Source organism: Corvus moneduloides, chromosome 3, assembly GCF_009650955.1.
Source record: "Corvus moneduloides isolate bCorMon1 chromosome 3, bCorMon1.pri, whole genome shotgun sequence".
Taxonomy (NCBI): Eukaryota; Metazoa; Chordata; class Aves; order Passeriformes; family Corvidae; genus Corvus; species Corvus moneduloides.
The window spans coordinates 109285329-109312442 of NC_045478.1; the positions used below are offsets into that span (position 1 = coordinate 109285329).

A 27114-nucleotide genomic window follows, 5' to 3' on the forward strand; every position below is an offset into this window, starting at 1 on the left:
CTCTTGTCCTGTCACTTGTTATCTGGGAAAACAGACCAACCCCTGCTTCACTACAACCTCCTTTCAGGGAGCTGTAGAGAGCAACAAGGTCACCCCCAGTCTCCTTTTCTCCAAGCCAAACAGCCCCAGCACCCCCAACCACTCCTCATAAACTTATGCTCTAGACCCTTCACCAACTTTGTTGCCCAACTCTGGACACGCTCCAGCACCTCAATGTCGTTTGTGTACTCAGGGGCCCAAAAACTGAACACACTATTCAAAGTGGCACTTCAGATCATCAGGCAGAGGTGTGAGACCTGCTGAATTCAAGGTGTCACATCCCCTTAAGATAACATTATCCGTCATTAGGAGGCTCAGTTCATTCCTGTGTGCCCCTTGTGGCAATACTGCTTGGGTTGCACAGTCTCTACAGTATTTCCAGGGCATATGGAACATGGACTGTTATGGGATGTCCCAGCATAAAGAGGCAGCTTTCTCCAATATTGTTGCTGCTGCTGCCAGTGATTTACTGCAGGCTAGTCTTCCCAATGCAACTGAATCGAGTTGAATGGAATAATATGCAACCGGTTTGTGGTACAGTCACAATTTCTGCATTATCACTCCACTAACTTTACTTCATGTACATACAGACTGAAGTTTGTATAATCTGGGAGCCCAAGAGAAGGAGCAGGCACCATTTTATTGCTTTAAAAGCTTGTTCCCTCTCTGGGCCCCATGCAACAAGTTCTATCTTTTCATTATTGGTTGTCTCCATCAGAGGCTCAGTCAATTCTCCTAACCCAGGAAACCACAGCCGATGAAATCCTGCAATTCTGAAAAATCCTCATATCTGCTTTTTTGTAACCAGACATGGGAGCTTAATTATGGCCTCTATTCTTCCTGGGTCTATCATTCACTATCCCTTCCTCAAAATAAATCCTAAACATTTTAACTTTGATGCAGCTGAAGTCTGACCAGAGCTGCACTGTGTCCCCATTTTTTGCCAGAACACTACATAGATGTATAGGGTTTATTTTACAAGCATTCTTATCACTATTTGTTAATAACAAATCATGTATGTATTATCCAAGAACCAATTCACTCAATTTTATGTCATTATTGCAGTGTAGTAAGTGTCGAAATTCTCTGCAGATTCAATGGACATAATCCTCTACCTCCTGGAGATCACAGCAAGAGAACATATTACAGCATTTTTCTTATCTACTCTTTTTTTTCTTTTCAATAACAAGAGGTAGTTTTTGCTTTCCTTTTCACTGAAGGGGTACTATAAAGCATTATGCAACAATTTCCTGCTTGGGCAGTACTCTTTGCATAGCTTCTTCCTCCTTGAAGAAAATGAAAGTGTTCCCCAAGTTAAAATAACTAACATTGTTTTGAAAAGCAAAAAGGTTTTCTGCTGCTCTGTGCCAGTAAACTGAGTCACAGGTGATGCCGTCCATGAACAAACAGAACTAATCAAATCTTCTCGAGACCAACTACAACAGTCCTCCTCATTCTGGAGGAAGTCTTCAAATATTATCTGTATGTTTACCACCCTCTTACCTATGTAACTGTAAATGTATAAAAACGTGCTTTTAGAAATTTTTTCAAAAGTATATATAAACATTATTATAAGCAAGTACTAGTCCACAAATCCCATACAAATAATAAAGCAGTGTTTCAGCTGATGCGCAACATCTGGAGAATCTGCTCTTGGTGTGGTGCCCACTGCAGCTGGAATAAGCCAGGAGAAAAGCCCAGTGTGCATCCAGAGTCACTGCCCACCCCCACTCTGTGTCCCAGCCTCCAAGCCAGTCCTTATGCCCAAGTTAAGGGTCAAGCCCATGAAATGCTCTCACTGACACTGTTCCAACATGCCAGGCCAGTAATCCACATGACCTGGGAATTCATCATCCAGACACTGCAGCAGGAAAGTGAATTTGTGTTGGTCAAAGGTTCCTTGTGATGGCAATCATTCTGCTGAGCTGCCATTCCAGGTTATACCTGGCCAAGCCTCTTGGCACAGCACTACTGCACTCTCAGTGGATAACTCTGCTGTACTGGCCATATTCTCCCAATTTTGCACAACCTCAGCCAAGGGCATTCCCTTTTCCATGCTGAATTTATTTCCCATTGTTTGAAACACTAAGAGGGATTTGAAACCCCATTTTACATGCTAAAAGGGGCCTTTTATAATGTAAAATCCCCCCTTCCAGTGTTTTAGGAGGACCTTTTCCAAATCCCCTTCTATGTGTGCTTGAACCCTCCTGTGCTTTATGAGGGACTCCAACCTGCTGTGTGCCTGAGGAAGGACTCCAACCCATTCTACGTGTGCCATTCCCTGACCAGGCTGCGCACATGTAAGAAAGCTGCACCAGAGAAGGGACCTGAACCTTCCCCAATACTGGGAGGGGCACAAACTCACCACAGTAATTTCACAAAATTGGAACAAAATGCTGCACCAACAGAGAAACTCAAATTTACTGTAACAATTAACACTGAATCTGCTCAGACAATTTTAACGCTCACCCTTTGTCTCTCCCCTGCTCCAAAGATCCAAGTGAACTCAAATGGTGCCGGCAATTGATCACTCAGATGTTTGAAGAAGTGAGGCTCCAAAGGTAGTGGCCTAGGGTCCCATCTAGGTCACTAAACTGCTTGGGAATTTCTCTTGTCTGACCATTCAGGACCACTATGGCAGTCCCACTCTTACCACCCAAGACTTCCACTGCTGGGACCAAAGCCCCTTTGCAGTGGGCAGCTCCAGTGAACCCCCAGGTGCCCAGCTTGGCTCCCACCACACACCACACTCACCATCAGATGAGTTTCCCTCAGCAGCTCAACCCCAGGTTTCCCACAGCAGAGTCCCAAACATCTGGTTCCTCAAGTAGATTAATCATGGTCCAAACACACCACAAAGGCTTGAGCTGGTGTCCATGGGGTCAGCAAAGGAATCCCTGGGCTTTTGCACCTTTACAGTCTATGTGCCTCTTTCCCTTGTCCTCTTTGTGCCCCTTACACCTGCCTCTTGGTCCAATGGTGATATCTGGTCTTCTGCTTGTTTATTTTGGTTCTACTGAGTCTCTGGGTGAGGTGGCCACCCAGTGTCTCAGATGACAGTGCCCTTTGTCAGGCAACAGGTCACTGCTAGTTCATGGCTCCTGCCCTGGAGCCCCAAGACACTTCCTACCATCCAGGGCACAACCTGCAGCTCGCACTGCAGCTGCACACCCAGCTACCTGCACCAGGTGTGTTCCTCAACAGCCTTATTGTTGCATTTTCAAGGCCAGTGTTTCAGTGAATGCTACACATCTCTAAAGCCCCTGATGTCAGGGAAATAAAAAACAGAGGTACAGTTCCTAAGGCTCATAGAAAGAGAAGGAAAACAGGATGAAAACACATATATGCACAGTAGAGGAGGTGGTATGTTTTTTTCTGCTGACATCCTGGGCTGTTCAGTGCTTGGCTTACCAACCACTCATGGGTGGCAGCTCAGTCTCCGGACAAGACTGTTTCCCTGGGCATTTGTACTGATTTCTCCAAGTGGCAGCAGCCAGGGTTTTCCTGTAGCTCCCAGGTCACCTAATGTTAGAACACATCCACCTTTCCCAGCACTGGCCCTCTGTGCATCCGTGTCAGCACTACCACCCTTATTGGATGCACAGACATGGACTAAGCCTTCAACAGTGTCAGTTTAGCTGCTCTTCAAAATTTTTCCTGACTTTGACAGCTCAGGTTTCCCTTCAAGGTGATATTAAACTCTGAGACTGGGCTTCTGGAGAGATGTCATAATTTTCATGGGTCTCACAAGCTACGGGAGGTTCCCGGCCAGCCGCTGGAGCAGCATCTATTCCCGACACGTGTTCCCGCTAGAGGGCAGAAGGCAGCCGGCCAGGACCACAAACCCGGGACACCGGGACGCCCTGCATACTGGCTGGTCTCATGGAGCAGCTAGTAAAAGCAGACTTACTCTCTCTGGTCAGAGGGGTGTCCATCCACAGAGCTCACCTCTGATAGCGGCCAAAGCAGGTGTCAAGGGAAGAGCACACTGGGTGTGCCAGCAATGAGACGCCACCCGAAATGCGCCACAGCTTTCTGAAGGCAAGATCCTCCCTGAGCCCCAAGTGGTGTGCTTGCATTGGTGTGTTTGCATGAGACACCACCGATGCACGCCGAGGGGACGAGAGACCTACTCCACTTTTTGGAAGTCCCTGTTGCCAGCAAACAGGAGCAATGAACTGGGACAGCAGCAGGTTCATCAGGCTCTGCAGATCAGGCATCAGGACAGGTAGGTGGGCCAATTACAGATGGATTGGGATGAAAGCCAACATCAGCCTGCTTTGAGAGCTTTTCCCCAAGGGAAAGAGAGACAGAGGACTCAGGGCTTGCTAGCACCCTCCTGCCACTCTGCTCTCCAGCCACGGCAACTGCTGCAGCCTGGGAAGGGCAAGTAAAGGAAGCTGCACCGAAGAGGTGTAACACAGTAGGATGCAAAGAACAAAATCCATGACAGCACCCTCCTGGGGTCACCAAGGAAAGAGCTAGGGCCAGAGCCACCAAATACCTGCTGTTTCTCAGGTCCCTCAGCCAAGCTACACAAGGTGGCGTGCAGCACAACAGCCCTGGTGCTGACCAGCATTCCTCTCCTTGCCATAAGAGAGGCATTTTGGCTCATCTGCATCCTGGCTGACAGCAGCTTGCTACCAGTAGCAAGTCTGCCCTGCTGCTGGATCCAGAGCAGGGTTCTGTTACTGCAAATCGCAGTATGTTTGATTTATCCCAATTCCCAAGTGACATTCACAAAGGAAATCCTAAAGCATGAAGGTCAGAAGACAAAACCTCCCCAGGTTGTTATGTCCCTTCATTTCCTGTGAAGCATTTCACAGCTTACGGCTCTGCCTGCCTCAAGAAATCCAGCCTGTTTTCCCACATGACTATTCCTCCCCTCTTATCATCCCATCACCTTCCAAGTGCCTCTAGATAGACCAAACCCAAGGCCAATGCTCAGACATACCAGAGGACCAGACGACACTCTCCTTCCTTTTATCTCTGAGGGTTTTAACAGCAAAGGAAGGTGTTTCTTGTCCTCACAGCAGCAATCTGGCTGCACTACAGGGGAGGAGGATAGGCAAAGTCATGCTGGGGAGGGCAAAGAACAACAGTATCAGTAGGGTATACATTACCAAGAGCAAGGTATCATCAAGCAATTCATCCTCAGTCAGGAGGCAAATGGGAAGAAAACGTGTCCTGCAAGTAGATGGATCTACCTTTCCTTGTCTTGGTGGCTGGCTGCTTGCAGCTGCCTCGAGTTTTCCTCACAGCCTTGTGTCCTGGTTAGCATTTCCCCCCTGGAACGGCCATTCAAGACAGACTGCAGTCACTGAAAAGAGGCCAGCGCAGTACATTAAATGGGACCTCAGCACCACTATACTGAATTGGAGCACCTCATTTTTTTTCATTTTCCTATCCCCACGGAAGGGAAAACCCACACCATCAGCCCCTGCTGTTCTCATCTGACTGGGCAGGCCATTCTTAACTGCACCAAACGTCACCATCTCACTGTGTATGCACATTTATCAGGCATGCCCTGCTCCAGTCAGCCCCTGGAAGAGTGCCTAACTCTTTATTCTCTGGGCAGAGGACCTCTGGTTTGGTCAGCACCCAGCTGCTCTATTAAACACTCTGAAGCAGCTTTCCCACCCGCCGCAGGTAACACACACAGCTCTGCCCAGGGGCTCTGACTGCCACCCAGAGGCCTCCCAGGAACCATCTTCTCTTCCACCACAAGCTCATAGCACTCCTTTGTGCTCAGAGATGTATTTCATAGTACTGCAATACCACTGAGACAGCACACAGCTGCTCTCAACAGAGCCACAGGAACAGGGCAGGTCATGTCCCAAAGAGACACAACAGCCAGGACAAGGCATAGGAGGCATTCCAGGCTGGGTCAGGTGCACTAATGAGATAAGGAGGCTCAGAGAAAGGACAAGGACATCAACACTATGCATGTCTCAGCCAGCAGCAGTAGCTACTAGTGATCACCAGTAACAGCCATCAGAGCTGCTTGCTACCAGTGTGAAAGCAGCCAGGTGTAAGGGAGGAAAGTGCAGACGGGTACTGGATTCACTGATTTTGTCTGGAAGACCTAAGGCTCATTCAGCATTACAGAAGAGATTTGTTGGATTTATCTAAGAGAATATAAAAATATTTCTAAATACTTAACAAGATGTACAAAATCCTCTTCCTCAGGGTTTTCAAAACTCGTGTGTGACATGTGTAGCCAAACTGCTGCCAAAACTGCTCCTGGACCACCCACTGTTTCCTTCACAGGAAGGTTATAACAGGTTATGCTTTAGAAACATGCTTGTTAAAGGAGATCAGCCAACATGCATCACTGAGCGTACACCAGGCCCACACCCAGGGAGTCACACGAGGAGTGGCAGATGGACCAGCAGCAGCGCTGTGCTCAGGGTGCAGAGCACTTCTCTTTCCAAACATCTACTACATCTACTACAGGCTTTCGGCTACTTTTGTGCTGCCAAAATGTTACAATACTAGCAGTGCACACCGAAGATTTGAACTACTCATAACACTGTATTTCCAGTGAAAGAATGACTAACATTGAGATCCCTCTGCTTGTTTGCTGCCCATGGCATAGTGAGGTTGTTCCAAGCAGGAGGGCACTGATGCAGAGGTCATGACATCCCAAAACAGGGCAGAGCAAGCCTGGCTGCAACAGAAAAACACCTCTCATACAAATGTTTGGCCAAGGCCATATAGGACTATTCCCTTTGCTCCAGTATTCCCACAAAGCATGGACAGCAGTGACACCCTCAAACCAGCAAAGATCTCTGGGATTCCCTTTGGTTAGGCCTGCAGCCAACAGCTCCAGAATACACGTGCTCTCCTTCTAGAGCCTGCTGAACCATCCTCTGATGTTTGGATGTGCCTCCTCACATGGACAAGTGTGTGCCAGCATCTCTGCAAGCAAATCATTTCTAAACAAGACAAATGGTCCTTTCTCAGACCAATTCAAACACAATAGCGGAAGCAAATCAAAGATAAGCCTATATTATAAAATGCTACCTTCCTGTTCCCAGAAGGATTTCTTTAAGCACAGCTCTCCTTTACAGGCTCCATAGCTATAGACAGCTACACAGTTTCAGACTCAGTCATACAGGCAGCCTCAGAAAGAAGTGGACCACTCTGGCCTATTACCTGCTTGTGTTGTGGACTTGTGTCTAGGAAAAGCGTGGGACACTGTAGGCAGCAGAGAGAGAGATGGCCAACATCAATATATAACCTAAATGCCACCTCCTGACTCGAGGACCGCTTCCTCCTGATCCTCCCTGCTGCGGACTGAGAGCTCCCACATGTTTTGCCAGCCTGGAGACCAGATCACACACAAGATGTACATCCATCCTACCCTGATCTCAGGGGACATTCCTGCTAATGTGGTTAGTCCCACTGGAGGAGAAAAGAGCAGCTGCTACTGTCATGCCAAACCTACCCAGCACCTCAAACTCCCTAACAGGATGAGCACTGCCTATCAGCATTGGCAGGGCTATTCCTGCCTCCCCTTCCTAGCAAGTCTCCCCTCTCCAGACAGAATTCAACATAGAGCTCTGCCCAGAAGAGTTGTTTCTCAACAGGTTTATAAACCCCTCTGTTGCACAGGTCTCTTAAGCCACTGATCTAGACCACAGTGCAGTGAGGCCACTGTGCAGACCACACACATCAAACCCTTGTCTGAAAAGTGGGGAAGCTATGAAAGGGCAGTTGTTAAAATCATGGAAGAGCCATCAGTCTGAGCATTCAGTGACGAAAACAAGATCAGAGGATGGAGTGAAAAACCTGAGATCTGTCTTAGAAAGACACTATTGGTTAATCCAACCTGTCACTAACACAGACATGCCAGAGCTATCCCACACCCCACAGCAAGGAGCTGCAGCTTACCTGGTGCTTCAGAGCAGCTTTCCTTTTAGCATAGAGGTACCTGCAAACACTCCAGTGTGCACTGCTTCTCACTGGTCAGCTTCAAAACAGCCCCTCTGGGCAGAGACATCCATCTTGAAACACTACTGCAATACAAAGCTTCTGGGCTGTTTCTACCAACTACGCATGCTTTTCTGAGGCAGGGATGCCACACAAACCATGCATCCGGTGTGGAAGTGAGAAGGCAGTACACATTGCTGTGGCTCCCACTAAATTCCCTAGCTCAGGAATACCATGGTATTTACCTGAAAATCCCAGCAATAGAACCTGCTTTTTGTCCAGGTCCACTGACCCTGTAACATCAGGCTCTCTGGGAGCAGGCATCAAAAAGCATGAACCAGCTATGCTGCAAAAATAAATGTGTCCAGGGAGCAGCCTGGGCTCCAGTGCTCCACAGCAGAGGCAGTTTCCCCTCAGGGCCCTCAGCAGGCAAAGCAGGCAGGCTGCTGCTGTCCACAGTCACTGCTGCTCACTGGCACCACAAGATTTCCCAGCAGGCTGCCAGGCTGTCCAGCAGACTGTCCCTACTCTCCAAGGTGCTGCGGCTTGGGCTCAGCAGTGTCAGACACTTACTGACAGGCTGGCAGGGCCCTTGGGGGCCCCAGCGAGCCGCACACAGACTGAACAGATGACACTCCATGCACCTGCAACTGCTCACTTCCAGACACTGTCCCAGTGGAATAGGACACTCTTTCCAAGGATCACTGTGCCCATTCACCTTCTCAGCAAGCTGCAAACACAGCCAGGAGCTATCACAGAACACATTCCACCTAGCAAAAGGGTCCATGAATAACCTGGTGTGTGTCCTCACCACATCCTGTATTACAGCCACACCGGGCATAGGCAGCCATCCAAAGACACCCTGGCTAAGAAAATCTGAATTTGTAACATACTTTAAGAGTTCATCACCCTACCAACCACTTTGTCTCTTTAAAGCACAGTTTTGTTGTGCTCACTGAAGCACCAGAATGCCCACTGAAGAACTCAGGAAATGGAGGGAGAGGTAATTTATCACACAATCCTTCCCACCAACCCACAGAGATCTTTGGCTGAAGCGAAGGATTTCCTGCACAATAGGTGCACACAAGACCACTCGGTGCAACAGAGGCACTCCTCTATGCCCACTACCTGGGCATATGATGTCCTGTATATGTTCAGATGCATCATCCTTTTATTCTCTTTAAGTACTCTGAATTTTATACAGGAGGTCGTTAAGCATTTCTGTAATGTGTTGTCCTCAGCTCTTGTACACAGGCTTTTAGAAAAACATTTGTCAGTGCACATACTACCTTGAGACTAGCACACAGGAAGCTCTGCACCAGCCAACTGAAGCAGAAGAGAAAAAAACGTGGCTTTTTTGCTTCACTGATCAAACTGTAAAGCAAGCCTATAAAAGAAATAAAAGCTAGTTCCAGCCCAGAATAATACTGAAAAGTTTTTAAAACAGCCATGAGGGGCTAGCTTTGAATCCAACTCTAACAGTGGTTAGTAAGGGCAAGAAATAAGTCTGCAAGTGACTATGAAATTCCAGCCAAATTTAAAAGGACAGAAGTCAAGTGATAGCAACATCAGAGAAGAAAACTTAACTAGAGGCCCAGGATCTGGACATACCAAAACGGTACCACTCGAAGCAAAAACTTAGTTCCGAAATATCTGACAGTTCCTTAACAGAAATGCTGCTTGCAGCTATAAACAGGCTGCCAGTTCAAAGGAGAGGTGAGAGCCCTCCTCAGGATAATCACATATGGAGAAGAGGCAGAGGAAGCTGTTCCCCAGGGAAGGCAGGTACCAAAGCACAGGGTCTTTTGTTAGCACAATTCCTTGGATGCAACCGCCTTACTCCTCCCCCACGTGAAAGATCAATCAGAGATTGTCAAGAGTGTTCAAAACGGCCTATTAAGCTTGCACTGGGTTCTCACAAAGAAGAGGCATCCAGGAAATCCCTTGACTGTGCTCACTTCGGCTCCCTATCACATTCAGCTAAGAGAAAACAAGCAGGGAGAAGGAAAACAATGCACAGAGCAAGTGAGGAATACTAGGCAAGTGCCTTGCTATCACAAGTTCATAGAGCTGGGAGCTTTCTAGAGGAGAGAACACAGCCCTGGTTTGTTACTGCAGAAAGGGCAGACACAAGGCACAGACACAGCAAGGTGCAGCTCAGTGGGAGCCTCCAGGAACAACATGTTTCCAAGGTGGGTGGGAGATACAACTTCATTGTCCCAAGTCAGGATTTGGGTTTACCTGGTGGGATAGAAACAGCCTGCTCTCAAAGCAAAGCGCAATTGCATCAAAAGCTGACCTCCAACTATACTCGTAGTGCCAACAGTACCCTGAGGAATAAGAGACAGGACACCAATTACTGTCTCCCAGACCCTCCCCAGTCTGACAGCAAGCAAACAAATCAACGTGTAAATAACTATTCCAGGAGAGGACAACATCTGTGGAAGAAAGTGACTTCATGGAAGCCACCAGTTGCTCCCAGCACTGTAAGGCAGCCTCCCCATCCCAGCAGACACACTGGTCTGACACTTCCCACTCAGAATCTGCCATCAAGCTTATGAGCACACAAGTGCTGCCCCTGAGAGCTGGCCTTTAGTGTCCCTTGCACTCTGCTCCAGCACAGGCTGCCACGCTGCAGGAAGGAGGTGGACAGCAACATTCACATGGCCCTGACAGGCTTATTTCCAGTTGCAGGAGGGCACCACCACAGCTCAATTAGGGTAGTGCTACCAGTAGGATTTCAGGATGTGTCAGGCAGAAAGGGAGAACAGACTGCTGACACAAGTCACCCACATGCACGATATTTGTTCATACAAGCCAATTACAGGAAGAGTTGAGAAAGTTATTACCATTATTTCTACATTTGCCTGCTTAATCTTGTTGTCCTAGTTACCACAGCCCTGGTGACTAAGGCAACCAGTCTTGGCAAGTAAGGCGCAGAATGCAATGAGATGTAATACAAATATTTAAGATGAGCCTCAAAGAGCAAAAGCAGAAACAAGCAAAAGCAATTCTGTGCCCCCTGCATCACTCCCAATCTCCCTTCATCTACTACATTTCTCAACACCTCCAAAGGAGTTTGAGAATGGATACTCAGGTGTGTTTGTGGTATAGCCAAGAGACCCAAGGTGGGCTGCAAACCCAATTCAAAGGTGCCAGAGCTCCCTACACTCTCCCTCTTCACAGTGAGTTAACTGTACAGACACTAACATGCACAGTTCTGGGCCCAGGCTGAAGATCAGAACTTGTGTTACCATTCAATAAACACCTCTTCTCTATCCATGTATGGTCTCTGCAGCATCCAGGCTCCAGGTTCATAATGCCCTGGAGTATTTCACACAGGCATCTCAAGGCATCTCCATCTAGGAACTGAGTAACATGACACTCCTGTGGTTTCTGAGATCACTATCAGCTCTGCAACAATCCCAGTCCTGAGCACATATTTGCTCTTCTGTTATTTTTATCACAGACATACAATACTCAGAACATCTCAGGCTCAAGGCTGTGTAAAGTTAAGTCAAAAGTTACTTAAAGTGAACCACATGACTTGGACAATATGAAGGCACTCCTGCTGTCCACTGTCCAGAACCTCCAACTCTAAACTCTTATGATCATGATCCAAGTGCATATAAAGCCCAAAATATAAGCAACTGTTGCTGTCATAGAACTCCAAGTAGCATTTCGCTAAGCTTATCTTTTTCTCCTCACTTGCTACTAAACTTCACATAAATAGGAGAAAAATACATACTTTATATTTTAATATAAAAGTTTTGCAGGACCTGTTGGACTGAAAAATAAAAACCAGAACAGCTTTTGATGAACACTGCATGTTTAGCCTGCCCTGAACACTAAGTACACAATAGTGCTGGGCACCTCACAAGAAATATGAAAAACAAGACTATTATGCTGGGATGGGTGGTCAGATCCTGGGGAGAAGATGAGAAAATTTAAATCAAGATATGCATATAATAACCCATGATGCATGATAATAATAAGGATGTGTTTAAAATATGATTTAAAAGAAAAAAAAAGATAATTTTATCCCTCTCCAACCCTTAATTTTCCTATATTAGAGCTGTGTATAGCATTTAATTAATTAGGCTGCTTACCTGTTAAAAGCTAGACACATAAAACAGGAAGCTTCTTTTTTTCCCCTTTCACACTTTCACACCCAAAGAGACAGCCACCCACGACCTTGTAGGCATCCTCATGAGAAGGTGTGGAGCGTCAAGAAGAAAATTTATGAGTATGTGGAGCCAACAGTGCTGCACACTGAGCTCACTGGATTGAAAGGGACAGTTCTGCACAGGCTGCACGTTCCAGGGAGTGGGATGGACTCCCAGCTAGGAAGCATCAGACCCTAAGTTACCTCGAAAGCTTGAAAAATTCTGCCTTCCAAGGGCTTTGCTCAAGGCCCTGTTTGATCTAGGTTCCACTCAAACTTCAGAGGAATGACCTCCCTTGAATCAAGTGCTGTTTTAATAGCCATGTTTCTGCTTAAGTTATCAATATTTTTTCATCTAAATGAAAACAGCATAGGGTTTTCAAATCAGTCTCACCTAATGCAATGGGGCCAGGACACAACAACTTTAACTACTTTTAAACTACAACTATAGCAGGAACACACAAGCAAAGACAACAGGGAGGCTGCAGAGAGGCAGAAGCTCTCGTTCATGTGCCCAGCTGGAGGGAAGGCAGGCAAGCACTATGCTCCAGCCATGGTGCTCCCTGCCCCCACCTCTTCAGAGGCTGCTTTGCTTGTCCAGCAGGCAAACTGCCCCAAGGCCCAGCCCCCACTCTCTCTTCTCCAAAGTGGGATAAATAAAGAAGCTAATTTGGAAACCAGAAACCAGGCAGGGGCTTGAGGAAACCTATGCAGGTTGCCACAGCAACTCCACAAATCCATGTCACCGGAGACCACCATACTCAGAAAATTCTGACAGCAAAGACCTTTTAGCACCTGGATGACAGCCAGTTATCCCGTTTTCTGACAAGGGGATTGCAAGCCTAAGTAAGATCAGCCCAGCTCAATCTTGTGAATGGAAGATCTCCAAGGTACACCAGAACAGCTGGCACGTCCGGTGCAGGCTCAGCATCCAGCAAAGCCAAGCTGTGACAGTACGGTAAGGCAGATCACTGAACTGCCATTGTGATTGATCCTCCAAGTTTTTCCATTTGAAGGAACGACATGCTGGAGATCTACACACGTGAGTTTCAGAGCAGCACACGTGTGGTGTGCAGCACAGATTGTTCTCTGTTAAAAAGTAGCCTGTTGCTTCAACACAACAGGCAACAAAAACATAAAAGTAGACCTACTGGAGTGAGTAATCCTCAGAACTACTTTAAAAAAGGCTGACAGTAATTCAGAGCAGCCTTCCAGCATTTTCCAAAATCACAGAAATAAAACTGGGTATTTTCCCTTTCTTCTCATTTATATCCTCTCTCAAAACCTGAACTCAAGTACCTGATACTAAACAACTGGCTTAAGCCTCAGTCAGACAATACTGCCATCCCTCTGGCTCACAGCATTAGCCAGAGTGAGTAGGCTTAATGCAATTGCTCTTGTCAGCCCCTCTTACTGCTTGTAACCACCACGGAGAAAGATCAAATTGTTCCAATAATTATAGAGATAACCTGAAACAAGAGATTAATCTACCACTTGCATTTCTGTCAGTGTGGTTTTTGCCTCCCTCTGGAATATCCTGATTTGACAGCAAGTCCAGCCTCACTTTTGGTGATGTTGTGGGATGCCAAAACTCTGCAACTGAATACAGGTGAAACATAATAAACCCCAAACGTGCACACGTTTCATTGACAGAGAAAACATAAGATCTATGGCTTAACTCTTCCTGCAAGAAAAGAGATTTAACCCAGCAATGTGAACAGCTATGAAATACGAAGGAAAATTCCAGAAGATACAGGTGACTCTTAAGACAGAGATCAGGCACATGACTACGAAAAGCTCCTGCACCAGTAACAGCCACCTCTGCTCCCAGGTTTGGTGGTACATAAAGCACAGGGTACCTGTCCCTGGGTCTCCACGAACAGGCTCTGTGCACACACCCTGTGTATGAACCAGCCCCCCACCTCCCCAGATTAATGCTGCTTACTCCTCAAAAGGCAGGCTGAGCCAGTCTTCCACACACTTGTATTATCTGCTCAAAGAAGAGCTGCTCACAGACACTGAAGCACTGGGTTTCAGACTCAAGGTCAGTTACCCCCCTGCAAAAAGAAGGGCCTAAAGGGAAGACTTCAATCATAGAACAAAGACTGTGGGGGTTTTTGTTAGCTGCTTCTGGCACTTGTTTCTTCAGTTTGCACTGCTTTTGATAAAGCTGGTATCTGAGCGCTGCTGATAATCTGTCCAGCAGAGCCCCCTGACTGAGAGCTGCACTGCTGATGAAATTGTTTCTAGCACAAGCTTTCAAAGCCCTGCGAATATCCCTGCCACTCGCTGAATGATGTTTACTTGGAGCCCCAGATCCACCATGGCAATTCCAGCTTAAAACACCTCTGCACAGAGGAAATTCTGTAACAGCTTCAACACTATGAGAAAGGATGGTTTCTTACACATGCACACACTGCAGCAATGTCCTTGGGAATCCCTATGCTTCAGTGCAACTTCACGGTGCTTTTGGAAGATCCTTTCTTTCAGTTAAAGACATATTTCCATCTCTGCAGAGAATCTTCTTTAAGGAGCCACCTGGAAAATGTGCCAGGGAAGAGAACACCTGATAACATCCCCATTAGAACTGGCACTCAGTGAGAAATACCTTATTCTACTCAGTTATCCATGTAAATCACTGTTAATTGAAACCAGCAAACAAAATGTAAAGAGGGCTACCTATTCACATTAATCAAAGGAAAAAAAAATACATTTGAAGAAATAAAGAGGAGGGTTTAATCTGTTTACATTAAGTCAGAACGACCTTTTCCTTCCTCCCAGGGACAAAACGGCATGGCTCCATTTTATGGACCTTATGTTACAGGCTGTGCCCATCAGAGAGCACACAAAGGGCACATGGAGCAGACAGATATCTGGGGTGACCTTACTGCCCATAACCAGGCAGTCCCAGGGGTCCCACAGGAACCTGGCCAGTTCCCTGCCAGGCTCATTTTCAGGCCCTTGTCAGAGATGCTCACAAAAGTCAAGGAACACTCCAGTTCTCTGGAAACACTGACAATCCCTCTCAGAGTGTGCAAGCAGAGAAGGTGGAGAACCAATCCCCAGCACCAGAAGCCAATGCTGTTCCCAGCACCACTGTGTTTGAGCACATGACACATTGACTCAACCTGTTAATCCAGCAAAGAATGAGCCTAGAAAACAATGAGTTGTTTCCTTCCAGGCCAGCACTGAGCTAGCTTGCCACATAATCAGGCATATGCTGGAACTAGTGCCAGTCCAAAGCTGTGAGGCTGGCCTGCCAGTTTGTGTCATCCCACGTGTCCCTGCCGAGAGTACGCAGAGAGGATCTGGAACTGGGCCTGAGAAAGAAATAAAGCTCTCCCACCTTCTTTCGAAACAACCCAATCAATGCATGAATCACCCACAGGAAGCACTTGTAATGCCTACCATACATATCACCCAGCACCCCAGCAGAAAGGCGTGCCACTCAGGGAGGCTTCCAGTTAAGATAAGACAACAGCAATTAGCCACTTTGGGGTGCCTATCACCTTTCTCTCCCTCAGCACATCATAGTTCTAATGCAGCTTCCTGAAGACACTATTGTTGGCTTTGAGTAGTTTTATTTCATGTATTTTGTCCTGTGTTGAATCCTGCAACCTGCTGCACAGATTTCTACTGACAACGTTGGCTGTGCTGTGTTGAGAGCTCACACAACAGCTTTGGGTCATGCATCCCAGCTACCTGCACTGCAGCCCATGAAAGGTGCCATACAAATTACGCTCTTTGGGGAAAAAACCCAACAAGTTGATACTTGAAAAGATACTTTTGAGAAAACCAGTCAGTGTCAGGATCTAATAAGTAAGCCTCTAAACCTCAGCATGTAAGACTTCCCATTGGGTTTTTTTCCATATTTTTTTTAAGATTAGGAGGGCCATAAGACCTTTGGGTCTGTCTGGCCTAACCTCCTGTCGAGCATACACAAACAACGTATTTGCTCAGGCAAAGAGGAAATGGCAACACACCAAAAACCCGCAGAGAAATGGTCCATCTTTTATCAGTGAGCAACAAAACTTGGGCTGGTGTCAAGCCATCTCTGAAATTTACCCCCCTTTTCGTGATGTATGTCCACAGAATAAAAAAGGCAACACAGCTGAAAAAGCGCCTCAGATATTAGATGATATTTGAACTGTAAATATCTTAACACACTCCCCTAACACCCAAAGCATGTGAGCCAACAATCTTACAAAGAGACATCAGAGCATCTGTAGGATTTGCTCCACACCACAGTCAGCCAAAATCTCAGGCAACTTCCAGAAGGGGTGCAAATAGCTTTTCTCTTCTCCATATGCCCAGAGAAGAATCAACTGAGAGGAAGTGGCTTGAGAAAACTTGTTTTTTTTCTTTTCTAATAAATAAAATTTATAATTACCTAGCCCTCCAGAAGCAAAGAATGGGAGATAATAACTCTAGTAGATACTTCACAGATAGTCTGCATTCTCCTTCCCATCTCTTCTGGAAAAAAGGAGGGAGGACAGGTGCACTGTAAGATACCTCCTGGCAGCTCAGAGTAAAGATGAGGGGTGTTCATCCCCAGCCTGGATGTTCATCCCCTTTTCCACTGCCTGGAAAGCTGGCATTTCTGCCCACCTACCCACTGACTGACAACTGCCTTAGAAAATACTGGAAAGCTGGTAGATTGTCTCCTCTCACCCAAAAACATACTAAACCAGATCCACAGAAAAGAAGAAGGAAGTCAGCTACCATGGCTGAAGAAATCAAAAACATAGCATCCTTCCAGCAGCCGTGTTTGGACTTTCATCACACCCTCTTTTTGCCCCGTGATAGCTGCTACCTCCAGAGAGTCCCAAAAAGGCAATGCTCTTCTACAAAGGAGCAGCTTCTCAGTATCCATGCCACATTACTCCATTCTCCTTTGGACTGGTGAGAAAACTAAGTTGGAAGAGAGAAAACAACTACTACCAACTTATCCCTTGCTGGGGATGTCAGCTGCTGGGAGATAGCCGTGGATTTGCACTCAAATTCATGCTAACCAGGAACCCTAAATGCCACTTCCAGGCAGGCTTTCCATCTGAACTCCCAGGGCACAGCAGAGTATTTCACACAACGCAGCCACACCACCTCATGCTTGCTGTAGCTCTCATGTGTTACTAAACTACTCACACTGCAGATGATAGAGCAAGGTAGCAAGAGGCTGGAAGTCTGCCAACAGCCATTGAAAAATAGCCTGAAATGCATCCGAAAGGATGGGGAGGGGAGTGGGGGGGAACTCAACCATACACCTCACAGTTCAGCTTTCTCAGTTCTGTTACACTCTGGAGCTGTGGCCTCGGGAATCGTCCGGAGTTAAGGGCAGGATTTTACATCTGGGATGTAGCCCAGTAATTCACAGCATACAGACAGATCTGATTCTAAGGCACATGCTTTAGGAGCATCTCATCCATTTCATCGAGTAGCTGCAGCCACAGAGAAACACACAGTTTGTCCTGACAGAAAATTCCTTATTTTATTAGACATCTTCCTTCAGTGTGAAATCTACATACATCTTCAAAATTAGATCTTTATTCTTAAGGAGAAGAAAGCTGCTAGCCTTGCTATTCAGAGGATGACAATCCTCCAAAGCACAACCTCTGCAGGCAAAGTAAAAAGAAAACGAAGCCTGCCTTTAATAATCACAAAGCTTTACAGGAAACCTCCTACCATCACTGCAACAGAAAGCACATGCCAAATTCTGCAGGGGCAGGGAAGAAAGATGAGGAAGGAAGAAATACCACTGTGGGTCCTAGGGAACTCTAAACACTTTTGTTCTCAGGGGTGTCCACATCGAAGAGCAGGATTTTTTCCTAGTTCCTAATATCTCAAGGCCTTACCTTAGAGAAGAAAAAAATAAATCATATTCAGGACCTATTTGTTGTATACCTGCATACATAACTGCAAGAGAGCTTATCAGATTCACTTCTCAAGGCAAAGCTGGTGTAAATAAGAGGAAAGAAAGCATTCGGCTTAACTGAATTTGCTCTAAGTTTATCTTCCATTGGGGAAATTTAATGACAGTGAAAGGGTGTGGTGAAACTCAGCACAAAAACCAAATCATGGTGTTTCAGTCCATACATCTTATAACAATGTGTCAAAACCAAAGTGGGGGGGATCTGAGACTGGCAATGGCTGCACTTTGGCAGCTTCAACTGCAACATAGTACAAGACTGAGAAGCTTTTTTTAATCAGTTGTACGCAACCTCTTACAATTTTCCAAGCCTGAAAACTCTCTCTGCTATCTTGTTTCACTGGCCTGGTCATTTCACTACCGGGCGGTTGCCACCTCAAATCATCTGTCATTAGCAGACCTAGTCCATGAGCAGTTTGTTCAGGAGCTGCTTCTCCTCCCAAACATTGCAGGCTCACCATGCACAAAACCAATGTCACCAACATAAAACAGACTCCTTCCCTCAACACCGCTTTTATCTAATCCTAAACATTAAGGCTTAACCCTTACAAATATTTCTATCACAGCTGAAATATGGGAAATCTCAAGGTAATACAAGACCCGAAAATGTAAAGGGAAGAAAATCAGCAAGTGCAAAACATGGCTGACTTTCACTCAGCCTCTCCTGTCCTTTATATAATCTACATGCTGTAGGATATAGTGAAAAACTTGAGAACTGGGAGAAGTAGGGAGATAATAAGGAAATAGCACAAAAGGCTTGAGTTCCTACTGTGTTTACAGTTGTCACACAATTACGCAATTAATGACGCAGTTGCAAAATGTCTTCCAGTTCAACAGCACAGGAGAACAGAAATTCTCCTCCATTTTTGTCCCCTCTCCATGGACCTGAAACAGAGACATGGACAACACCAGCCTGCAACTTGTTTGCTTTAAGTGGATTTATTGCTTTTCGAAAAGGCTGAGCACTTCTGTCCCAGGAGAAGGGGGGATGATGAACAAGAGGCAGAGCCCAGTGCAGATATAATGTCCAGGACAAGCACGTTGGTGGAGCCAGGTATTCTGCAGACATGTGCTTTTATCTCCATCACCACCTCTTCACCAAGTACCATTCAGAAGCAGCAACTGTCACTTGCAACCCCACGAGCATCCTACAGGTTGCACACGGAGCTGGCACTCCAAAAAGAGTCCACAGGTACAGGGGGAAGCAGGAAGGACTAACAGTCACACCACCACAGCTCAAATTCAAAAGCCTTTTGCAGTGCACACATTTCCAAAGTGTCCTTTGCAAGAGTGATAACTTGTCACTGAGGTCCAGTTTTTGTCTTTCAGGTGGGCAGTGGGGAGGGTGTGCACATGCCCAGGTATTTCAGTTACATGCCCAAAGAGCAACAGATGCTCTACAGAACATACACCACTTATTTTGTGGGGAGATTTCCTACTGCAAAATAAGGGAAGAAGAAGTTGTTCAAAAGTCTTCTTTCAGGCAGCCTGAGATTATCTCTCTCAGCCCCAGAAAGAACCAAGTTATTTCCCCTTCAATGGCTTCATTTCCCATAGTCAACAAGTAAGAGCCAGGACACTCAAAAGGTACTTCTAAAAATCCTCATGCTGTCACCAATCTCTTTTCTTTCTTTCTTTCTTTCTTTCTTTTTCTTTCTTTCCTTCTTTCCTTCTATGTTCTCTTCTCTCTCTCTTTTTTTTCTCTTCTGTCTTCCTTCCTTCTTTCTAGGAGATTCCTCTTTTTAGCATTTGTTGTTCTACCTGTTGCTTCTGAAAAAGTCCCCCATGTTGCTGTCTGCCCTTAGACAGAGAAGCCATATCACATATGAATTCACCTGCACTGTCAACAACTCAGGGATCCTTCTAGAGAATTATCAGCAGCAAATGTTTGTTCTGGATAACAGGAACTGAATTCTGAAACTTCACATGCTTTACTTATACCATAAAGTGTAAAATTAGTGCTGGCAAAACACCACAGAACTCTACACTTTCTTTTCATAATCTCCTTTGGAGCATTGTGATGTCACAAGGAAGATGCTCCACAGACCTGGACAGCTGAGGCTGAAACTACCCTGGGACAGATCTACACTGAACACTTCTAACCTCAATGGAAAGTTTGTCTGGCCTGAAAATGCACCTACTCTGAAGGCAGACACCATGGAGCTTCTCTCACACAAATTTTGCCTGGATTTTAAACCTTGATCTATTTAATTTTGCTTTCTTCCCAAAGAGAGTTCTGATATCCTACACATCTCAGAGTCAGGTCTCCTTGAAAAGTCATTTACTCTCATAGTATTAGAAAAAAATTAGGCTGTAATTAAGCAAAGTTATTAATCTTTTGTCACTTGGGATCTGAAACCTATTCATAATTCATGTCAACAGGAGTGTTTGCTGCTACAGTCAGGTCTGCACACAAGACAAGTGCCTCAAGAGAAAAGAATCTTCTGGGGGCCAATACCTGTCCTGCCTTCTGTTCACAGCTGTGTTTAGCTGGGATGTTGACCACTTCTGCCAGCCCATCACCAACCATTTTGCATTTCTGCATCTCACCCAAAGAACACCATTCCCTTCTCACAGGCACAAGCTGCCACAGTCTACAGCCTGGTTTCTTCCCTAACCTCACAGCTCTGCCAGCTACCCAGAGGAGAAATAACCATGGCTGCAGTGGCAGAAGTGGCCTTTGGAAAATGCTTTTCAAGATTCCTCTTCTCATGAGCACAGAACTATCAGCATCTGCTAAAAGCTTCAAGCTTCCCCCAAAAGACACTTAGATCTATGAAGGAAGTAATTCCTTACCTAGACAGATAGACAGGACTCAAATTTTGGGGCTAATTGTTCTCATGTTCCTTGGACAAATTCCAAGTGCACAGTGTGGAGCCTCACCACAGTTTCTTCAGGTCAAGGCAAGGGGAGGTTCAATGATTTTCTTTACAGACACCACATCCCTGCCTGCAAGGGTATGAAACCAAGATTTCTCTCTTCAAAGTGGGATCCAACAGTGTCGGGATCAAAGTATTGCTGTAACCAGATTGCTTCCTGTAGCCACCAACAATAATCAGGTTAAGAGATTTCCTTTCCCTCCTCTTGGCTGGGCTGCCAGTAGGCAGAAGTTACAAGGCAAGTGGGTGGCTGCTAAACCATTCCTACTCCAACTGTTTAAGAGGGGTGTTTAGGGTTGTTAATTTTGCCTCCTAGTCATCGGTTTAAAGGCACATTTACCTATGCAGGGAGCAACTGCATCTTGCTGCACAAACCATGAATGAAACAGACTCCTTGAAACCAATCTCTCAACCCTGCATCCTTTCACACCACAAACCCGCACAGATGCACCACTGAAGAGAACACAGCTGAAACGGCTTAGCCTGAAAATGTATCGTTCTCTCCCATCTCCTTTCCTGCACTTATATCGGCTTTTTCCAGGCTGCCTTTTCCCCTCCTGATTCTCAATAGCACCCCACTAGAAAAAGACAGCAAACCCTGGTTCAGTTACCTTCACAGCACACCCAGCCAGCAAATAGTGGACTGGAAGACTGCCAAGTTCTTCATCACAGGGGACCTAACAGGACCTCCAAGCTCCCTTTAACCACTGATTTTTATGAAATACGGTTCTTTGCAGCAGTTGCCCTTGACAGGACAGTACAAAACTGGGCAAATAGATCAGAAGTTGAGGGAGCTGGACAGACATTGTGTACTCTCTTAAGCAGCTTCCTGTGTGAACCTACAACTCACTGGCTGTGCTGCTCACAATACCCAAATATTTGGGAAGGAGTGACAAAAAATAAAAAGGAAAATTAACTGAGGACAAATCATACCAAACAACTGTTGCCCCACCATGTGCACAGGAGACTTGCAGTGACATAACGACATTTCCTGGGCCCTGCTGCAGCAAGACTTTATTGCTCTTAGAATGAAGCAATTTAGAGTTAAGATCTGGATTCAGGCAGAAACACAAGATTTAATCTGTTACTGCCACTTTTTAACTGTTGGATGAATCGCTTCACCTCTGCTTCCCCCTCACTCATGTTTATCCAAACCATGGAGTAAAACCCCTACAAAACAAGCAACATTTCATTGTAGCACATCATGTAGTATCTACCACAACAGGATGTGAGACTCTGCCATAGCCTCCTGGCACATCCTGTCACACAAGCTGAATTCCAGATAAGGACACTGTCAAGAAGCATCTCCTGAGGAAGCATTAGGATCTGCCCAAACAGCCTGTCTGGGCACAGCATGTTATCCAGTCACGCAGCCATCAGCCTCTCTCATGTTCCACTGCAAGCCATGCAGATATTCACTGCCTCGATGAGGAGCAAGGTCTTTTCTCAGCACAAAGAGCCCTTAAAGCCTCAGCAGAAAGTCCAAATAATTTCCACACACTGCTCCCCAAACCTTAGTCTGGACTCCACCAGTTCCCAGGGGATTCCCATCTGGCAGACTAGACAGCAAGGCAAACTCTGTTAGTGACCTTGCTCTCAGGTGGCTTCTCTCCACAGTCACCCTATCACATGCAAGGAAAAGGCAACACTGCAGCATGGAAACAGCTGTGAACAAAGTAGGGCGATCAGGAACTTGAGTCATAGCTGTGGCTTCAGGGAGGGAAAGGGCTATTTCAACTAGAAAAAGAGCAAGCAACTTCAGATCCTGGATCTGAATCTAAGCATCACTTCAAGTGTCCAAACCACGAGGTCATCGTTCTGCTTTATTTTCAAACAATATTTTCAAACTTTTATTTGCTTAACAAAAAGCACATGACCACATTAATTGCTGATGTGTAACAGCCTCCCTAGAAATCTTAAAAAGAGCTTACTAAACAGTCCACAAGGCAGAGGTAAAATGCTGCAGTGAACTTTTAAAATTATTTTTTCTAGGCAAGAGTAATTACATTACTTGGGAAACATCCCATCTGTACCTGGTCATTGCTTTACTTAAAATCACTGTGTTAAAACTTCCAGCTGTTCACAGAGGGTCTACCCAAAAGCCACCTCAGGACATACAGGAAAAAAGTCTGCAGCAGCACACTGATCTACTCTCGTTTTAGCCATGCTGAAATTAGGCATCAGCAATAGTATGGCTAATGTCACGGAGCTTTCTTCACAAATGTAACAGATTTTGAAATTTTCTGTCTCCATATGCAGCAGAATTGCTGCACCAGCTGTCCCCAAAGTCAGGGCTGCTTTAACAAAAGACGCTGCAGTGCCAGTTTAGCGGAGAGCAGCAGTCAATGGCATGGCAAGGTGCAAATGCACCGCACCTGCTCGAGCCTCCTCAGCTGGAGCAGCCTGTCAGGTACCTGTTGCTAAGCGGCCCACTCACTGTCTCCAGGCTAAAATAAAATGTGTTAATGAAGTAACCACCACAAAGCGGTGATTACAAAAACACCGCTTGCAGCCTTTTCTGCAGAAAGGAAAGCATAAGTGCTTAAGACACGGTGACAAGTACCTTTGAACCAAGTGAGAAAGTGCTAAGGGGGATGCAGAACAGACCACATTCTCACACTCATCACCTGGGAGAGCTTGCTGGGATACACCTCCAAGTCTGCTGTGCCAACGCAGCTAAGCTGGGAAAAGTGGTGAAATGAGGTCAGGGTTAGGTCACTGAAACACACCAGCTCCTTCCATTATCCAGACTGTCCTGGTAAGGATCTACACACACACTGACAAAAAGCAATCATGTGCCATACAGCAGCTTCCCTAAAGCACAGTCAACAATTTTCCTACTCATGCTTAATGTAGAGTTCACATTTCATTACAGCTTGCTACTCCTGAAGTAGCACAGACACAAGACTGTCATCCCGTCCACTTCCTCTGCTTTTATCTTGAGCTGGCAAGCACCTTAGATCTGAATCCCTGCAGGCTCGGGAACTTGTACCGTGTTAAGTTACACCTGAGACAACGGTACAGGGCAGGGAGTGAAGTGATACAAGCCCATGAAAGAGACAGTGTCAAACCAGCATGGGCATCCATTTTTGAGGCTTCTTCATAAAATTAAGAAAAAACAACATTTAAAAAAGTTTAATTCTAAAGAGTTGCACAGTTAAGACTCTTCACTCAAAAGAATGATTCTTACCAAAGCTGGCCAATTCGTGTTTAGGCTTTTTATCAACACAAGCTGTTAATAACCAGTGCCTGTACAATGCAGTTCTCTGCTCAGATCCTTGTGGGTGGAGCAGGAGCCTGAAACAAGGATGACTTGTCCATACTTTCACAAATCAGTATGGGAACAGATAAAATCACCTCCAAATAATATTAACATTTCAGCAAGAAACAGATGAGATGAACACAGTGCAAATGCAGAGCAATGGGAATGTTGTCCTCTTGTCTGACTGGAGGTTAAGGAACATAAGAGGCAGGGAAGAAAAGCTTGAAATGTCAAGGGACTTGACAAACATCAAGGAAAAAAATTAATAAATTATTCATACACACAGCACATGAAATCCAAATGGGACATCCAGAGTCTGCTTCTGACAAAGGAGCACACAGGAAAGGAAGGAACACCTGGAATAAGCAGCCTTGAGCATAAGGTATGAGAGAACTGAAAGAAATGTTGACTTATGGGACTGTATTTCAGGGATGCACATAAAACAAAGTTCAGAAAGTCTAGAAGATGAAAAAAGCTGATATTCATTAACAGTGAAAAAATGCAAAAGCCATTAAAAAACAACCCAAGCAGGTCAAGAACATAGTTCAACTGAAAAATACAAGCCAAACAAGAACAAGATGTGGTCGTTACAGCTTCACAAGGAATAGTCTTTAAATTATGAGGAAAAAATCAAACTACTTTGAGAAGGGAAAAATTAAGACTCTGATTGAAAGATTGCTCAATTACAGGTATGCAAGTCAACACAGAACCAAGGAAAAAATCGTGAGAAGAGTGTCAAAAGTGTCAGCAGGCATGTGCAGGACTTTTGAGGGAAAGAAACAACGAGAAAAAAGTGAATGTATTGGTAAGGCAGAAAATAGACTACTAGAAGACAGCTGAAGGAACACAGAGGGAAATGCTAAATACACAGGAGCTCTTCTAAAAGTATATAAATAATGTAAATCTAAGTGATACTTATCTAAATAATATGGATTCAGAGACACTACCTGAATTGTTACTGAAAATGAAACAGCAGAAGAACCGATGACAGGCTTTGCATGAACAGGATCTTCTCCCCACTAGAGAAAAGGTACTAAAGAACAGGAAAAGAGTAGCAGAATCCTTTACCAGGGAGTTACTCTTATTCTAACCCTGCTACTATTGCAACAGTCCAACACCTAATTGTTAGCGGTTTTCAGTTTTGGAAAATGGAACTAAAGACATGAGTTCTGCTGTCATTCTGAACTGCCTATACTGGTGAGCATTTATTTATCACATATGCAGAAAAACAGTTAAAAATACATAGCTGGGCATGGAACCTGGACATTTTTTTGTCCAGGAGATGGTCCCACCTGCACTGGCTTTGGATCTCATGCTACTTAACATATGTTTGCACTGAAGAATAAGAAACATTATAAGAAGTGGAAGTTTAAAAATCAGCATGAGTAGGTAAATAAGGAGAACAGAACAAAGGACAGTGAGAGTTCTAATTTACTAAACAGAACCACTCACTGAGTTAGAGCATGATACAGAGAAACAGAGCATGAGAGATGGCAGTGGGCAGCACTACAAAGGAGAGGGCAGTGCAACAGGCCAACAGAAAATGCCAGTGCAATTTTGGGCTGTGTGCACTGAGGCTGAATCACACTGCAGACCAGGGAGTGGTCTCTGTAACCACAGCTCCAATGTGTTCAGGCACCTGAAATATTGCATCTCTCCTCCCAGTCCACTGTAATGAGTATATTGAAGTACCCAAACAAAGCCTCATTTATCTAAGAGACTTCTAGCTACAAGAGCAGTATCACTTGAGCTGTCTGCTTCCTAGAAGCAGAGACAGGTTCCTGCTGCCACATCCCACACAGAGGAGTAAGACACTCTCGCTTCTTGTTTCCCAAAACAGTAACCAGCTTTGATGTAGTTAAAAACACCCAAAACAAACCAAAACAGAAGCACAGCTTCCCCATCAGCTGGGATGCTGAAAGCTTGCAGCAGATAATAACACAAGGTACTTGGAAAATAGCTCTGTCCTTATGCTCACCCAGCATGCTATAAAATGCAGTATGTTTTTTACCTCTGGCTCTTTTTTGGAAACAACTTTTAAAGTTGACAGGAGACACAGCTTTCAATCTAGAATCATTTCACGTTGCAAACAATTACACAAAAGCATCAGCAGAGATTTAACCAAAGAATGGGTCGCTAGGGGAATCTCAGAAGCTGCTGCTGCTCAGCAAATTATTCTTTTGACAGAATAAAGGTCTGGGGATCTTGATCCCAGAGAAGGGTGCATTGTACACAAACTACATGACTGCTAATGATCAGCCACAAGTGACTGAGGACACCAGAGGAAGTGGAACGTGCACTCATGGTGTACTAGCAGAGTAAGAAGAATGCAACATTTTTGATAAGTCATCAGAGAACTGTTGCAACACAGCCTGGCTAATGAAAGAAGCACCGGAAATCAAGGCTAGGGTGCAGCATGACAGGTCCTTCAAATAAAATTAAACCCTCAGGGAAGTCACTACTAACATTTTGCAAGGAGCACACCCCCCCATCAATCATATTAGCAGGGCACATTTGTCCTGAGTTCTGCTCAATTATTGTAAGCACAGAAGGAAAACAAAACACTACCAGAGAAGAAATCCCAAACATTCTCCACTGACACGGAGAGCTACAGATAGTGGACAACATATGAGACATATTATGCTGCAGGACTGTAGCCAAGCCCACAATATTAAGAATAATAAGCAATTTGATGGCTGTTTAGAACATTTTGCTTTCTATACAGGACTAAAAGGAAATCATAATTCAAACACAGCATATCACCAGTTACAAGAGACTGTTTCCCTACAAGAAACTGTGGCCTCTCCCAAGCACTCTGGGTCTGAAGCTACACCGGTTTGTCACGGCACCACAGCGTCTTTTCAAGGAACAATCTGGAATCACTTAACACTCCCAGAGGTGCAACTCTGTA

At 45.4% G+C, this 27114-nt stretch overlaps 1 protein-coding gene across 5 annotated transcripts in view; it reads right to left on the reverse strand.

Moving 5' to 3' along the window:
• Positions 1–27114, reverse strand: part of LOC116441849 (phosphofurin acidic cluster sorting protein 1-like) — a 62979-nt gene that overhangs the window by 24735 nt on the left and 11130 nt on the right. The window contains exon 1 of one of the 5 annotated variants that reach the window (XM_032104210.1): positions 5247–5335. The exons of 3 other annotated variants lie outside the window; for them this stretch is intronic. In XM_032104210.1, coding sequence (XP_031960101.1) covers positions 5247–5320 — 74 coding nt within the window. In that variant the 5' untranslated portion in view covers positions 5321–5335. Of the gene's footprint in view, positions 1–5162; positions 5207–5246; positions 5336–27114 lie in introns of those variants that run through there. One more of the 5 variants, XM_032104213.1, reaches the window with a different exon arrangement.